This window comes from Oryx dammah, unplaced genomic scaffold (genome assembly GCF_014754425.2).
Source record: "Oryx dammah isolate SB20612 unplaced genomic scaffold, SCBI_Odam_1.1 HiC_scaffold_15, whole genome shotgun sequence".
Taxonomy (NCBI): domain Eukaryota; kingdom Metazoa; phylum Chordata; class Mammalia; order Artiodactyla; family Bovidae; genus Oryx; species Oryx dammah.
In genome coordinates, this window is record NW_024070199.1 from 8,184,763 (window position 1) to 8,201,363 (window position 16,601).

The following is a 16,601-nucleotide window of genomic DNA, read 5'->3' on the forward strand; positions in this document are numbered from 1 at the left end:
TACATATTACAACTTATATACATACATACATACATATATATATATATATATATGTAAAGTGTGTGTGTGTGTGCATTAAACCAAGTGGACCTACTGAAGCTTGAATACAGAGAGAGAAAATGCTTTTCTTCTGGAAAAACTGTTAAAGACAGTTTGCAGGATAGGTTGGAATTAGGAGCCTGGATAGGAGGAAGCAGAGAATCAGAGTCCAGGTGGGCTTATCCTGAAATGCACTGTGCCCTGTCTCCCCCCAGGACCATCTGTGTGCTCTGAGATGAGGAGAGAATGTGTTAACCAAGTCTGTCAGGGATCTCTGCTCTTCCAAGGAGACGATAAATCTGAAAGGACTGGGGTCCTAGACCTTCATCTCAACCTTCCCCTGCCACCACCGAGAGAGCCGGGCTCTAGAAGAGTCTCCAGCCGAAGAGAAAAGGTGGGAGGCCACAGACATGCTGAGACAGGCAGAAACAGGGGTTTGAAGGGGCATCAGCCGGGAAAGCCAGCCCAGAAGTTACAGTGTTCAGAGTCCCTCGGCAGGGTCTGAGCAGAGCTGCAGCTTCGTGGGGACCCAAACCCGTGGCCACAGCCCCACTGAGCAGAAGGGGAGCAGCCGAAAGGGAGAACCTCGGTGTGGTTCAGATTCTGAAAGTTGCCTCGCTGCTGGGCAGAATCCTAGGTAAGCACAAAGCAGGGGTGAGCTGAGGTCCTGGCATTTGATAGGTAGAGGGAGACAGAGCTAGCAAACTACAGGCCAGTGGGCGAGCTACCTTACCTGCAACATGAGAGGGGGCACAGGCAGCATTCGCACAATACCGATTTTAACAGTATTTAAAAGTTTCATACTCTGTGCATGTGTTTCCTACGATAATTAAAGCACAGCTAAAACTCACTGAACATTCAGCCCCTCCTCTGGGCCTCATCCACCTTGGAGATGTACCAGTATTTTACAGTGACTCACTGAGAGCTGGATCTTTGAAAATTCAGTCAAGTGCAATTTAACCAATGTTTATTAAGCAATTATGACGTACCCAAAATTGTTCTGTGGGAAGGCTGAGGAAGCATTGAAATAGCAATAATTGCTATTTATTGCAGATTTCCTGTGGACCAGGTATTTAATCCTCACAACTACTTTATGAGTTAGATACTATGATTATCATCCTCATTTTAAAGATAAGGAAACTGAGGTTCAGCAAGATGAAGTAAGTCTCCCAACAGCACACAGCTAGTGAGTGACAAAGTGAGGACTCAATCCCAGATGTATCGGACTCCAAAGAGAAGGCTTTGGAGAAGGCTTTTACACAAAGAACAGGACATTCATACTGGCGAAAATCTGAAACGGTGACCGAAGTTTCTATCCTTTATTTTACTGTGCAAATTAAAGTGTTACATAACAGGTTGATGGAGCTCGAATCTCAAAACCTCCTTTGAAACAGCGGGGTTAAGCCTGCAAAAGCATAAAACGATGTGTAACTCATTCTGATGCCTGAAAAGCAAAAATGGCACCTCTCCCATCCATATCAGCCAGATAACTACTGGATCAATCTCCACTTGGACCTTTGCAAGCCAGTCTTAGATTTGAAACCAAGCCCGATTTAAGCTGAGAAGAACTAAATCCACCTGCTCTGAGAAGCAAGCATAGTCCTGATAACTAGTGGCCTGCGGAGAACAATTGGTGTGACCTGGAGGGGGAAACCCTGACCCTTTGGTCAGAATGCACATCTGGTTTCACAGCCCATCTGGTTTCACAGCTCACTGCATGCTTGCTCTGTAGGCTGCCGGATGCTTGCTCTGTAGGCTGCCCGATGACACAGATAACACCCAGGGCAAGAATAAACCATCCCAGCTGCAGCTCTAACCTGTGAATCCACAAAGGAAACAAATTACATCTCTTTGGGGAAAGAAAGGCTCAGTGAATTCCGCAGGGGGATTTGAGGCTGAGTAAGAGCTGAGGGGAGGGGCTGAGCGGTTAAATCTGGTGGGAAGAAGGAACAAAAGCCAATTGAAGCGATAAGGAGCAGAGAGGCTTATCACTCCTCTCAAGGAATTGACGAGGCCTGTCACTCTCACCAAGTATGTGTCTAAAGAAAATGTCTACTTGGGAAACACCGAAAGCAACAATAACTGGAACGCCCCTCGGTATCCCCAAGATTCCTCCAGAAATTTGATGATTTTTGTTCCCCTGAGAAATAAGACGGTCAGCAGGGAAGACCACGAATTCCTCCCCATCCCGGAAGGAAAATCAATGAGGAAGCAGGAGGCTACGCTCATTATGGTTTAACAAGCGCGCAGGTGAAAAAGGGAAGGAGCTGAGCTGGCCAAGCGGGGGTCGGCGGGGGCGGGGATGCTGAGAGGGTCAGAGGGGCGGTCACACCACAGACAAAGGGCCCGCCGACTCTGCCGCGAGCCCGCCCTGACCTCCGAGCAAACATTTCGTCCCCCTTATCAGCTGCTCAGCCCAGCAGCGGCTGCCCTGCTTCTGCTTCCGCCTCCTGCCTTTTCCCAACAGTTGCGTTGTTGTCTAACTTTTGTGTGAGAAGAGAAGAGGCCGAGGGGCCAGGGGCAGAAGCGGAGGATGGCCGTGGTGGCTGTCAGAGGACGGAGGGATTGAGCAGAAGGTTCGGGAGAGGCCGAAGACAGATTTTCTAAAACAGCCTCTGGTAACCCCAGAGGCATAGAGGAGGTACAAGAAGCGCTGGCTATTCGTGTTCTCTCTGGTCGCTGATCGAGAACGTTTTTCTCTTGGCATTCCTGTTGCAGGACGGAAGTGAGGGCGTGTATGAAATGGATTATAAATTGTCTGTGCCCAAACCAAACCGTGGAAGTAAAGGCTGGCCCATCGGTCAGGCCGGGAAGGGGAACAAGCCTGTTCAGGATTAGTGCGGAACTAAATGAGAATCAGGCAGGGAGTCTGATGAGAAAGAAAGGCAGCATGTTATTTCCTTCTCTCTGGAAGCAATTATGTGTGGTACAACAGCTGCTTGAATAGAAGGTTGAATGGATTTATAAATAAAGATTTTGAAATGATTTTGTGATAACAGTATGCAGGCCTCACTGGATCTGGCAGCCACCTCTGTTGGAAATGTGGTTACTTCAAAGATGTTCCTTCTCTTGTTAAAATTAGCCATCACTAAATTATGGCAATGCAACAGAGGAATAGAGAAACAGAATGCAGTGCCATAGAGGAATAAGACACGTGTTTTCTTCTGCTACCCAACCAAATTGCTCTTTTCATTTCTTCTCGTGACATTTTCGGAATGTCAGAGAACTGATTATTCCCACTTAATGGGATGGGGCAGGTGGCAGGGGGGTGGAGACAGGGATAGGAAGACAGGGAGGGATGGTTACCCTGGAAACGGCTGTAGAGAAGGGGCTCGGAGGGATTGGACACAAAGGCTTCATGGCTCCTCTGTGCCACTGTGTCCTTCCCTGTTCAGGTGAAGAAGGGGGACATGGATGGCATCACCCACTCAATGGACACGAGTTTGAGCAAACTCCGGGAGATAGTGGAGGACCGGGAAGCCTGGCATGCTCCAGTCCATGAGGTCGCAAAGAGTCCAACTCAACTGAGTAACTGAACAACAACATTCAGGCAAATCAGTTCAGTTCTGAGGGCATTTATCACACCCACCCCTGTGCTCGGTGTCTTGTAGGATGCAAGGCAGAGAGTAACGATGAAGATGATGACTGCAGAGCAGATCGAAACTGTCCGTTGAGTGTCTGACCACACCAGGCCAGGCTCAGCACTCCCTAAATGTAAGCCCTTTGTGTCCCGGTGACAACCGTGGCCTCTGGAACCTGGGTTAAAATCTGTCCTCTTCTCCACTGCCCACCAAAAATGTCCTGGCTCACTTCAGTGAATTATTTGGCTTCTCCAGATTTTGTGTCCTCATCTGTAAAATGGAGATAATTCTAGCAGGCAGGGTCCAGTCAAGGAGACCAGACTATAGTTGGGGTGTGTGTGTGCGTTCAGCTGCTCAGTCATGTCTGACTCTTTGTGACCCCACGGACTGTAGCCCACCAGACTCCTCTGTGCATGGGATTCTCCAGGCAAGAATACTGGAGTGGGTTGCCATTTCCTTCTCCAGGGGCTCTTCCCGACCCAAGGATCGAACTGGCATCTCCTGGGTCTCCTGAATTGGCAGGTGAATTCTTTGCCACTCTAGCACCACCTGGGAAGCCCCAGAGTAGTGTAGGTCAACAGAAAGCATTTATACAAACAACTGGCTTCACAAGGTGCTTGAGGGCTGAATGGGCTTCCCAGGTGGTGCCCGTGGTAAAGAACCTGCCTGCCAAGGAAGGAGACAGGAGATGCAGGTTCGATCCCTGGGTGGGGAAGATCCCCTGGAGGAGAGCATGGCAGCCCACTCCAGTGTTCTTGCCTGGAGAGCCTCACGGACGGCAGAGCCTGGTGGGCCGCGGTCCATAGGACATGACTGAAGAGACTTGGTAAGCACACATGCAGGGGGCTGAATGCGAAGGGAGAGTGCTGAGGCAAGCACGGAGAGAGACTGCAGGAAGCAGCTCCCGCTTCTGAGGCTGGAGGAAAGGGAAGAGGCTGGACCATCAGAATATGGACACGAGGAGAACGGGACACTCTGCTGTTTGCAGGGGTGGTGAGGCTGGTTCCAGAGCGTGGAAGAGGCTGGGACCAGTGGGACGGTGGGTGAAGGACTGTGGCTGAGGTGGATACTGAAAGGAAATAATAGCAGGTAAACAGAAAGGACATCTTTCCTCTCCAGCCTTCAGTCCCCCTCTACTCCCCTATTGACAGAAATTAATAGGAAACTTAAGATCCCCTGGAGAAGGGAATGGCCACCGACACCAGTATTCTTGCCTGGAAATCCCATGGTCAGAGGAACCTGGAGGGCTACAGTCCATGGGGTCGCACAGAGTCAGACGCGACTGAGCAACTAACACTGTCACACGTCCCCTTTCACTGCCCCCAAAGAACTGGTTTGCAGAGTACCAACTCCAGCCATAAACCAGAGTGTAGAAAGATAGATCTGGAGCTGAGGGAGATAGTTTAATAAGCAGCTCAGTGTTTCATAGAAACACAGTAAGAGTATTTCTCATATCATTAACTATTAAATAATAAGTGAGTTAATGTTTATAAACTCCTAGAACAGTGCCTGGCATGTTATAAGTGCATTAAAATGTGCTTTATAAAAATAAATATTGGGATAGACATATAGACACTGCTGCTGCTGCTAAGCCGCTTCAGTCTACTACATATAAAATAGATAACTAATAAGAATGTACTATATAGCATGGGAACTCTATGCAATGCTCTGTGTTGACATAAAGCGGAAGAAATCCAAAAAAAGGGGGATATATGTATATATATAGCTGATTTACTTTGCTATATAGAAGAAAATAACATAACATTATAAAGCAACTATACTCTAATAAAAATTAACTTGAAAATACAAAAAAAAAAAGCAAAATAAAAAGTAAAGATCACTCCACCAAAAACCAATGTGAGAAGTAATGTTAGAATCCTAGTTTATTCAGGAAAATGATGGGGCTTAAAGAGGTCACATCTGGAGGAGGGCATGGCCACCCACTCCAGAATGCTTGCCTGGAGAATCCCTTGGATGGAGGAGCCTAGCAGGCTATAGTCCATAGAGTTGCAAAGAGTCGGACACAACTGAAGCAAGTTAAGAAAGTGAAAGTGGCTCAGTCATGTCTGACTCTTTGTGACCGCATGGACTACACAGTCCATGGAATTCTCCAGGCCAGAATACTGGAGTGGGTGTCCTTTCCCTTCTCCAGGGGATCTTCCCAACCCAGAGATCAAACTGAAGTCTCCCACACTGCAGGTGGATTCTTTACCATCTGAGCCACAAGGGGCTTCCCTGTGGCTTAGCTGGTGAAGAAGCAACTTAGCATGCACTCAAAGAGGTCACATAAAATGCCCAAGGTCACACAAGCTCATCCCTGGTGAAATCTGGACTGTCTGAATGCAAAGCTGTTGCTTTTACAGCTTTGGTATGAGCTTCCTTTGAAGCTCAGAGAGGGAGAGCACCTAAGTGAATCACTTTAAAGAGAAACAGACTGTAAAAGTGCAAAAGGAGAGGAATTTGGGGAGCATGTGGATGAGAGGCAAACTGCTGCAGGTAGAGGAATCTGAGAAGACTTGCCAGAGAATGTGGTGTTTGAGTGAAGCTGAAGGACGAGGCTTTAACAGGCAGGTGCTGGGAGCAGAAGAAACTGCCTGAGCAAAGACCTCGAGTGCAGGGCATGTAGGCAGAGTGGTAAGGATGAGGACAAGGGGGAAATAAACATTCCTCACCATCCCCTTCTTATGTAAACAAGAGAGTTGGGGTATCTCTAAATATTCCTGGCAGCAATGTGAGGTAAAGAATTCACAACATTCATAAAATGTTGCATAGAATGTGATACATTTGTGAAGCAATGGGATTAGCTGAAAAATAATGAATTTTAATGCACCTTCATTTTTTTTTTTAACCTATAGGAAGGGTCATTAAAATCTGCTTACAAAAGACAAGTCATCTTGCTTTGAGACAGTCAACTGAACTAAAACCCTAAGCTGCTTTGACACCCTTTTACCAATGCACCAAATTTGTTTTTAACAAGTCCAGCTCTTAGAAGGGTATGCACAAATTTGATTCATATATGTTTTATTTAATTCATCAGACTGGTTGCATTCTCGCTGTTAGGTACTATCCCAGGTACTGGAGATGCAAAGAATCATAAATGGTGGTTCCACTCCTCAAGGAACTCAGTATAGTGCTGTAGAGCAACAGATAGATACGCAAATCTCTGCAATCAGAATGAAAAGAGTAAAGGTCCTAAGTGCACTGGGAATATGGGAACCTTGGCCAGGGAGGATGGGAATGGGACTCCTTTCCTTCCACTCCAGGAAGCAGCATCACAACCACAATTTCTGACAATAGACAGCGCAAGGGATGTGAAGGCAAAGAGATGGAGACAAATTTTATAGAGACTCATGAGTTCTATAGTGCAGAATCAGACCACAGGGACCACGGGGCTGGTTTGCTAAAGAAGTCAGAGTAGTATGGAGCTGAAAAAGTTCTGAAACATGTCCATAGCTCTGAATCTGTCCTCTGTAATCCTACGTTCAGCTCTAAAAGTAAGGAAGACGCCAGGAAACCAGAGAGGGAAGCCACACCTTCCAGTAATAATTGTGAACAGTTTCTGAGCATCCACTCCATTGCAAACACTTTCCTATAAAATGAGTATTATATCCAGACTAGTAGTAGCCACTAGTTCCCAGGAATCATTCTCCCATCCTTCTTCTAGTAGTAGACGCTCCCACTGAGCTTTAGCAGACGGTGTTCATGCCTTTCTGCTAGAGACAGTATTCCCAGGCTTCCTGGTAGCTGGTGGGACTGCATGACTTCCATTTCACCTGCAGAATGTGAGTAGATATCCACATCATTTCCCTAAAGCAGTGGCCTCAACTTCCTCTTCCTCCTTTTCACATTCATGCTTCTGCAGAGAGACGGACAGCACCCAAGAGAAAGAACCTGTGTCTGAGGAACAGGGCAGCCCTGTCCTCGTCAGTACTTTTCTGCCGCTCCACCTAGTGAACCTGCCTTTAGCGCCCCCCCTCCTTTTTTTTTTAACTTAGCCAAAGATCAACACCCGTGATAGAAAAACAATATTGTTAGACTTACATCTGGGCTAAGAGAATATAGCACACATGAGAGAATCTTAGACATAAGCTGCATGTGCTCTAGCGAAGAGATTTATAAAAATCACACTGGCTTATTTGGGAACATCTGTCTACATCCTGGTTTCTAGTTAAGTTTCAAATGACTGAGGTTACCTATTCAGTGTCCTCCAGGTGAGAAAATGATCTTTGTATTGAGGAAAGTTAGACTCATTCAAAAGCTTTGGATGGTTTGCTCTGTGTCAGGCACCAAAGATGGAAACACACACACATTTTCTCTCTCTCTCCCCGCTCGAGATGTTTGCTGATGGCAGGAAGATTGGCAAATATAAAAACAATGTTGACAGGGAAGTATCAGCTAAAAATACTCTGAGTTGCAAGCAACCAAAAATCCGACTAAAATGGGCTTAAGGGGTAAAAAAAGGGTCAGTTATGTGTTTATGTAAATGTACCGTCCGAGAGTAAACCAGACTACAGGCATTTAAACCCTACTGAATTGGAATTTCTGTGGTTGGGGGGCTGTAAATCTGTATCTTGCCCCTCACCCCATCCCCCTACCAGGTAATTTCAATTCTGATTTGGAAAGTACCATTTTTATATAGATTCAGTTCAGTTCAGTCTCTCAGTCGTGTCCGACTCTTTCTGAACCCGTGGACTGCAGCACGCCAGGCTTCCCTGTCCATCACCAACTCCAGATATAGATTACTGAGCTGCAAATAGCAGGTTGGACTGGAAAGGGGAGAGAATGAAGGGGGCGATGGTTGTTTCTCAAGGAGAGGAGGGAATCCTGAATCCAGGCAAGGGCAGCCCAGAGTCCTAAGATATCTATTTGGTACTCAGAACAGAGTCAGAGCGCACATTCTGGAGGCTGCTTACACGGAAGGTTTGAAGGGTAGTGTAGAGGACCAGGCCACCTGTCCATCAATCTGAGGGTTCACAGTCCATGGAAGTGACTGCCACTTCTGTTCCGTCACCCAACAGCTATTTATTATGCAACTATGTACCAGGCGGCTTCCCAGGTACTGGCATCTTCCCAGGCTTACCAGGAGTCTTCTGCCTGCCAAATAGGAGATGCGGGTTCCATTCCTGGGTTGGAAGATCCCCTGGAGGAGGGCATGGCAACCCACTCCAGTATTCTTGCCTGGAGAATCCCATGGACAGAGGAGCCTGGAAGGCTACGGTCCACAGGGTGGCAAGAGTCAGACATGACTTAGTGACTAAACAACAACAAATGTACCAGGCACTGAGCTAGAAGTGAGGATACAGGGGTTTACAGGCAAAGAGCCTTTCCCCATGAAGCTTACATTCTAAGGGAAGACAGACAATAAGCAATTAGAAAAACAAGCTAATTACTAGATGTGTTAAGTTTTAAGAAAGGAAAAACTCCTTCATGACCATAGTCCCTAATGGAGGCTGACACTGGATGGAGTAGAGGGAAGGTGTTCCAGTTGAAAATTTAGTGGAGACTTGAGCACCTCATGAGAAGAGTTGACTCACTGGAAAAGACTCTGATGCTGGGAGGGTTTGGGGGCAGGAGGAGAAGGGGACGACCGAGGCAACCGAGGATGAGATGGCTGGATGGCATCACGGACTCGATGGACGTGAGTCTGAGTGAACTCCGGGAGTTGGTGATGGACAGGAAGGCCTGGCGTGCTGTGATTCATGGGGTCGCAAAGTGTCGGACACGACTGAGTGAATGAACTGAACTGAACTGAACTGAGAGCAGGAGCATTCCAAGCTCTTAACAAGTGCAAAGGCCCTGAGGTGTCAGGGAGCTGGCGGAAACACAGGGAGCAGGAGTCTGTGTGGCTAGAGCTCAGAGAGACGGAGACAAGAGTAGAAAGGAAGTCGCAGCAGCCACGATAACTGCAGGATAACACGTGAGCACCAAAGAGAGTCTGGGTTTTACTCCACACCCACTGAAAAGTTCGTGTTAAAGAGGGATTTGCTGGTTACTGGGTGGAAAACATCTACCATTAATTCAGGACTGAGACAGACGCCCAAGGTTCTTATCTGCTCCCAACAATTCATGTCTTAGTAACTGGTGACCCTGTATTAGCGCTGTCCGCTAGAACTTTCTACAAAGATGGAAATGTTCCGTGTCTGTGCTGTGCTGTGCTGAGTTCCCCGGTCGTGTCCGATTCTGCGACCCCACGGACTGTAGCCCGCCAGGCTCCTCTATAAGGCCCAAAGCTACTATGGACAGGTGGCTCTTGAGCTCGTGACACGTGGCTAGTGCGCCTAGGGAACTAGAGTTTAAATATTATTCCATTCAAAGTAGCTTGTTTAAAGGTATAGAGCCACGTGAGGCTAATGGCTATATACTTGGCAGCCCAGTGCAGCGCAGGGCTGGGTGCCTGAGGGTTTTAACTCCTTGTCGGGAAGCCAAGGGCCTCCTGCACCAAATGCTGGGGCTGTAAGAAGGTCCACTGATACCTAAACGCTGAGCCCGCTTTGTGCGCTCGCCTTGTCAAGACAGAGCGGCTCGCAGCGCATCCCCAGCTTCCTTTATAATCGGTGCGGAGGCACGCGCACGCGGCTGTGCGGCGCCCCCGGGCAAGCCCCGCACGGCGCGCAGAGGTTTGGGCACTCGCCTCGCCGGGCGCACCCGCTTCCGCGCTCTCGCGGCCGCCGGCGCGGTCCAGCCATTGGCAGGAGAGGAATAACGGCCCCGCAGCGTCTCGCCCCGCCTGCCCCGCAGCCGGGCCGCGTAGACAGCGGCTCCCGGCGCAGCACAGGTGGGCTGGAGAAGCCGGGGAGACCGAGGCGCGCCATCGAGCGGACTAGGAGGTTTGGGGACCCTTCTCGCTGCTGGGTCGCCGCTGCCTCTCTGCGGGGATGGAGGCGGGCGAGGCGCGGGCTGCCGCCCGCACCGTATCTGCTTCCTGAGCTTGCTTTCGCTTCGGCCCGGCTCACCCAGGCCTGAGCCTCGCCGCTGAGCCGCGAGAGCCGCACGGGTGGCCGCGGGGGAGGGAGGGCGCCTGAGCCCCTGCGGGACCCTCGCCCTCTCCCCGCGCACCGCGTCCCTGGCCGCGCGCGGGTCCTGGTCGGCCCGAAGGGCCCCCTGACCTTGGTGTCTTCCCGTGCCAGGTCTGCGCCAGGACCATGGGCGCCGCGCTGGGCACCGGCGCGCGGCTGACTCTCCGGCCCGGCCGGGCCTGCGGCGCTGTCCGGAGCTGGCCGACCCCAGCACCCGCCCGAGGCTGCCACTCCAAGGCCCGCCCGGCGCGCCCCGTGCCGCTGAAGAAGCGGGGGTACGATGTCACCAGGAACCCGCATCTCAACAAGGTAACCGGGAGAGGGTAGGAGGGCCCAAGCCGCTTTCCTGGGGCTGGCGGGATGGGCGCCCCGCCCCCTGGGCCCCGGGAGGATCCTCCCAGACGCCCTTCCAGGGAAAGCTTGGTGTAACTCGGTTTGGCTTTTTAGCGCCCCTCTTCTGCTTGCAAAGAGGTCACCAATAATGCGGAAGCCTGATTTCTTCACGAACAAATATAGACTGGGTTGAGATCCTCTTAACCATTCGGACTTGGAGTCAGATCTCGCCTTGATGCTTGCTGATTCTGTTGATTTGGGGCAGTTCATTGAACCTCTGGCCGTCCAAGTTTCCTTATCTGTAAAAGCGAAACAGTTGGGTCGGGAGTATTGTGAGATTTAAAGAGAAAACAGAGATAGCGTTCTTAGCACAGTCCCTGACACCCAATGAGAACAAATATCAGCTAAGTTTCTAATTATTCTGAGAAAAAGATTTTTAATTTGAGCCGGGACAAGAAAGTCTAGAATTATGGAACATTCAGACCTTGAAAAGGCCTCAGAGATCCTAATTCAAACCTCTCCCTTTACAAATGAGAAAACAAGACAAAAGAAGCTTGACCAAGGTCACCAGCTAGTTAGCTCTGACTCTGCCACTGAAATCTGGGTCTGGATCTCCGGTGCTTGGGTCAGATTCAGCCCACTGCTGACACGGTGCTTAAGGGCACACACATCTGTTTCTGGGAGTGGAGTTTAGTACCATTGGTGTTAAAATCAAGAGGCCTGGGTTTAAAGCCTGTCTCCCAACACCACCTCATATTAACTTGGACCTCTCATTTAATTTCTCTGAGGTTCCACTTTCTCCAGCTTAAAGTGGATGTTATGACAGACCCACCATCCCTACCACATTCAGCTATTGTGACAATCAGATGAATTACTGAATTTGATTTTGACAGTATATGAAGTGCTAGGTAAAGAAGCAGTTACTGCCAAATAAAATTCTTCATAATTTCCTTGAATCAGGATTGTGAAATTCAAGTGAGGAAATAGTTGTGGAAAAGGTGTTTTTGAGAAATAGGAACAATTATCTAGATGCTAAGTATTGTTTCCTGCAGAATTAATAGAAGAAGCTAAGAAAGAAAATTTCTCTCTGAACCTCCACCTGTCACATTATGATCCCTGCTCCCCCCTCCGAGAAACCCTAAATCCTTTGTGTATTACTACTTTGGGATAGGTAAGGTGTTTTACCAACTACGACTTACTTTGTTGGCAGGTGTTAGGAAACTCAAACTAGTCTAGCGAATAAAAGCCTTCTGTAACTCATTGTCCAGAGGAAGAAAGCACTGCAGGGAAGTTTGACTCAGCAGTCCAGATCGCATCCTTACAGATGCAGGCTGTCCGGCTGCCTGCTCGGCTATTGCGTTGTCAACTGCGTCTTCAGGTTCCCTCCGGGAGAGTCTCTCACCCCATTGCTGCCACAGGCCCCCGCCTCCTGTTCTCCCATCTCACCATAAAGAGATTGAAAAGCACTCGCTCCTGGTAGCGCCTGTAGAAGAGAAAGGACACTCTCTCCGAAGGCTCAGGAAAGGAGTCTTTCTGTCCCATGGACTCTAATTGGACTCCCTTCTACTCTCAAACCGATCACTATGACTTAAGTCAGTCAGCGTTCACCCCTGAATTTAAAGATGAGTTTAGGTTAGGGGTACCCATACCAGCTGGTTTAGAATAAAGGGGAAGTGTCCCCACCCCTCCCCTCCCCAAGCAAATCTGTGTATTGTCATCAGAGGGAGGAAGAGTATGTGCTGGAAAGCAAAATAAATTCCCACTGACTCCGACTGTTTTAACAATAATAGCTTTAGAAGGACTAGTGTATTTGAATTAGCACTGAATTTTTATGAATAGTTTAAAAAAATGAAAGAAGGACTTGAATGTCTTTTTTTTTTTCAGCCTTAGGTTTATGGTTTCCTGAAAGCATTCTTGCCCTTGTCCTTTGTCCCTGATATAATTTTTTTTCCTCCTAAGTAGGATAAATGGGACATTATTCATAAATCTAGGGACCTGACCTTTTCATGAAGTTAAAGAGTTTTTGTATATCCTTGAAGTCAGCTGATGCTAGCCTGGGCTGAGAAGAGTATCTAGGGTGATGCTGAGAGCCTGTGACCTCCCCCATTTGCCCTTGGGGAGGGAAGGGAGACCTCAGAGGAAGCAACACTGCCTGGGCACTGCCCCACATTTCCTCCTGGGGTGCCACCCTCTCGCTGTCCTCCTGATGTCCAGCGCTCGGGCAATCTCCCGGGAAGGCTTGAAAGCTTGACACTTTCCACCAGCCAGGTGGGGAGATTTGCTGAGTTCAACAGAACCACTGAGGCTATCACTAAGAAAACAAGAAAAGAGTGGCTTTGAAAGGGAGACATCCTTACTGGGCAGCCCTGTGGGTGGATTTCTTTTCTGCTAGACTCAGAGCTCCTCCAGGGCAGGGACCAAGCTTCCCGCATTTGTGGCTGGCACTGGGCAGTTCCTGAAGGCTGTAACAAGGGCGTGACCATGAAGACTAACATTACATTCTTGGAGCATGTGCACTGGTTTTGCCTCCTGCTTTGTGGGCAAGGCATTTAAGTTGAAGCTTGAGGGCAGGGGTCATCAGGAGATGGAATTCTCCTAGAGAAGAGCTACCGAACAGGGTGGGCATCACTGCCATTGTGCAGGCACAGGGTCTGGCCCCAGCGCTGTCGTAATCTTGCCCTGTGATCTGTGATGACTCGCATTAGACCTTCTGCCTATATCACACCACTGCTTTGAGGATCCCGGGAGAGTCCTGGGAAATCATTTTGGAAAACTGTAAGGCACTAAATATTAGATGATCATTTTGACAAGTTCCAGAATCAGGGTGGGAAGGTCCCTTAGATATGGCCTAGCCTGAAATTGTTCAAACTTCCAGTCACAACCTATGAGACATGGAATTATCTTGTGGATCTAACCAGCTTTTTTTTTTTTTTCAAAGAAATGGGTTACAATAGAATTAAGGAATAGTAAATGTATTCAAATTTAATAAATATAAGTATTATACCAAGCCACCATGTGAAATGCCAACTTTCGCTGTGGACTGTCATTTTAAAATGACAACTGTTATAAAAACTGTTGTTTTCATCCAGCCTGTTATTTTCAGATGAAGAAACAGGGTGAGAAAGTCAAGCAGTTTCTCGCTTGAAAGGAAGCCACAGAGATTGTCAGTGGTTGCAGAGGTGGGCAGAAGATGCCCACCTTCTGATTTTCAGTCCGCCGAATCACAATGACAGTTCTCATTCACATCAGTTTTGGCTGACTTGGACATATTCACTATGAAAACAATTGGAACTAGATGATTCTGAGTTCCCTACAGGGGTCTAGATCTTCTGATTCACCAATACGTCAATTTCTATTTTCTTTTTTAAGACAACAATATTGTACCTTTCTTCTAAAATTTGCATAGTGACGTCTTCTGGTCTCCATGTAGATGATTGTGGCAACAGAGTGAATCTTTGATTACACATTACAGAATATCAGCAATATTTTACCTACATGAAATGGAAAGTGATCAACCCCATTTCATAGGCCGTCTTCGTAGGTGGAATCCCCTCCATCCTGTTCACGTGGCAAGTGAGCCCCGCAGCACTGCTGCCTCCGCTTACCTCCGGCCTCTTGGGAAGGGCTGTGCTGTCCCCACGCCCCACACTAGACTCGAGTCCCCGCCCATTTGTCTTCTCACGCCGTGTGTGTGTTTCCTTTTGGTGTTGAGCGGCCTGCTGTCTTGGCTGGTGGTGTGACTTCCACCCTAGACCCTGAGCACCTTGAGGACAGAGACTGTCTTCTCACACGATACTCTCCACATCTGACTTGACATGCTCAATAAATATTTGCTCTTTCGACGATCTCAACCGAGTCCTAACCCCTTTCCTCTCAACTTTACGAGCCTTAATGTCACTGCTTTACAGTTAGCCCAATGCTCTCGTTGCCTGGAGACATGTTTACAAGTAGCCCGTTGGGAGGAAATCCACCTACTTGATCTTGATCTTCCCAGACTTCAGGGTATTTCACTGCAGGGGTGTGATATTTCCCAGGCTGGGTCAACCTCCTCCTTTGACCCACACGCCAGCAATGATTTTTATCATGTGCTTCCACTGAACCTTCACCTGCTTCTCTGCAGTTTTTTTCTCTTTGTTTGCTTATAATAGCTTTATGAAGGATAGCCCAAGTCTGGAGACAACCCAGATGTGCATTAACCAGTGAATGGCTCAGCAATTTACAGTACACCCATCTAATGGAATGCTCCACCGCCATGGTGGGAAGGGGAGTCAACTGTTGATTCTCTGCATTTTTTTTTTAACCTCCTGAGCCTGATGATCAGGAAAAGAATGAATGAAGGGTGCTTGGTCCAGTCACTGATAATGGACCAGAGCATTTCATGCAGTGAGCCCTCCAAATTGCAGGGCGTGGGGACCATCTTCCCACATGGACTACATGCATTTAGATTAGTGGGCATGGAAGCCCTGGGGGCTGTGCTGGGTGCACAGGTTTCAGCTCCATCCCTGCTGTATGCAGTGGTGACTTCTTAGACTCCCACACAGTTAGGCTTTGCCTTTGACCGAAGGATGTTTTTGTTCCGTGCCAGTTTAGAACTTGATCTTGCCTCCTTTGGGTTGGAGGGAGTCTGTCCTCACACGCTTGGCTCATTGATCAATCAGGAGGTGATGACTGGGTTGTATGGAGAGTTTAAGGTTTCTTGGAGATGCTGTTTTCTGTTCCAGAGGCAGATGCCATAATATGTCTTCTTGAGACCTCTGATTCTGATGTGATGTTGGGTTGAGCTTCTTCGATAAAGAAGCAATGCGTTATTAAGTAAACGTCAGTTCCATGAGCAGCAGTTTGTTCTGGACATGCGCCTCCTGTGCAGTGACTCAGGGCATTGAAGCTCAAGCCCTGTTCAGATATTTTAAGAACAAGCGAGCAGAGGCGGGTTGGAATGAAATCCTTCCCTGTCAAATACTGTCCTGGCTTCCTGGGATTGATTGTGCTTGAAACAGCTAAAAGAACTTATATTCATTAGGCTAAAAGTTAGGCAACTTTTACAAAACAAACCCCTGACTCGGAGGCTTAAACAAGATAAAAGTGTGTTTCTCTCATAAACAAGTCTGGGTAGGCAATGATGAGCACGTTGATACGTGGCTTGATTTTGTTGCTCAGCCATCCTCAGTGTTTATCTTCCATTTCATCGTCCGGGATAGTTGCTCTCGTCTCTACCATTTATTCTATACAGAAGCAAGTGTGCAGGGGAATTAGCAGAATTTGGATGTTGGAAATATCACTTTCATTCACATCCAGTTGGCCAGAGTTGGTTATAACTGCAGGAGAACCAGGGAAACATAGTCTTTAGCTGGGCACCCATATATCCTGCTAAAAATTCTACACCATTAAGGAAAGAATGAATGGATATTAGGGAAAGGGCTACAAAATGCTTGTCTGAAATTTTAACTTGATTTACTGACAGTTTTATCCCAGCCTTTAAAATCCATCAGTTTCTCTGTATCTCCTCTACCAGCAGCTTTGTTCATACCGTCATCGCCTTGTGTCTAGATTAGGCAGCAGCCTTCTCGTGGGTTTCCGCCCTCTAATCCTGCTCCTTTCAGTCTCCTTCTCTGTGTCTGTTAACCACACTTGA

At 48.1% G+C, this 16,601-nt stretch overlaps 2 protein-coding genes across 4 annotated transcripts in view; both read left to right on the forward strand.

Annotated features, from left to right (window-relative positions):
- The window catches only part of LOC120874855 (translation initiation factor IF-2-like), a 135,168-nt gene extending 124,585 nt beyond the window's left edge, over window positions 1–10,583 (forward strand). Inside the window, exon 5 of the mRNA XM_040256545.1 lies at window positions 10,137–10,583. Within this exon, the coding sequence (XP_040112479.1) occupies window positions 10,137–10,583 (447 nt within the window). The remainder of the gene's footprint in view (window positions 1–10,136) is intronic.
- ME3 (malic enzyme 3) overlaps window positions 10,335–16,601 on the forward strand; it is a 221,800-nt gene continuing 215,533 nt past the window's right edge. The window contains exons 1-2 of one of the 3 annotated variants that reach the window (XM_040255504.1): window positions 10,335–10,395; window positions 10,748–10,945. In XM_040255504.1, coding sequence (XP_040111438.1) covers window positions 10,763–10,945 — 183 coding nt within the window. In that variant the 5' untranslated portion in view covers window positions 10,335–10,395; window positions 10,748–10,762. Of the gene's footprint in view, window positions 10,448–10,747; window positions 10,946–16,601 lie in introns of all 3 variants that reach the window. The other 2 variants (XM_040255501.1, XM_040255503.1) reach the window with 2 other exon arrangements.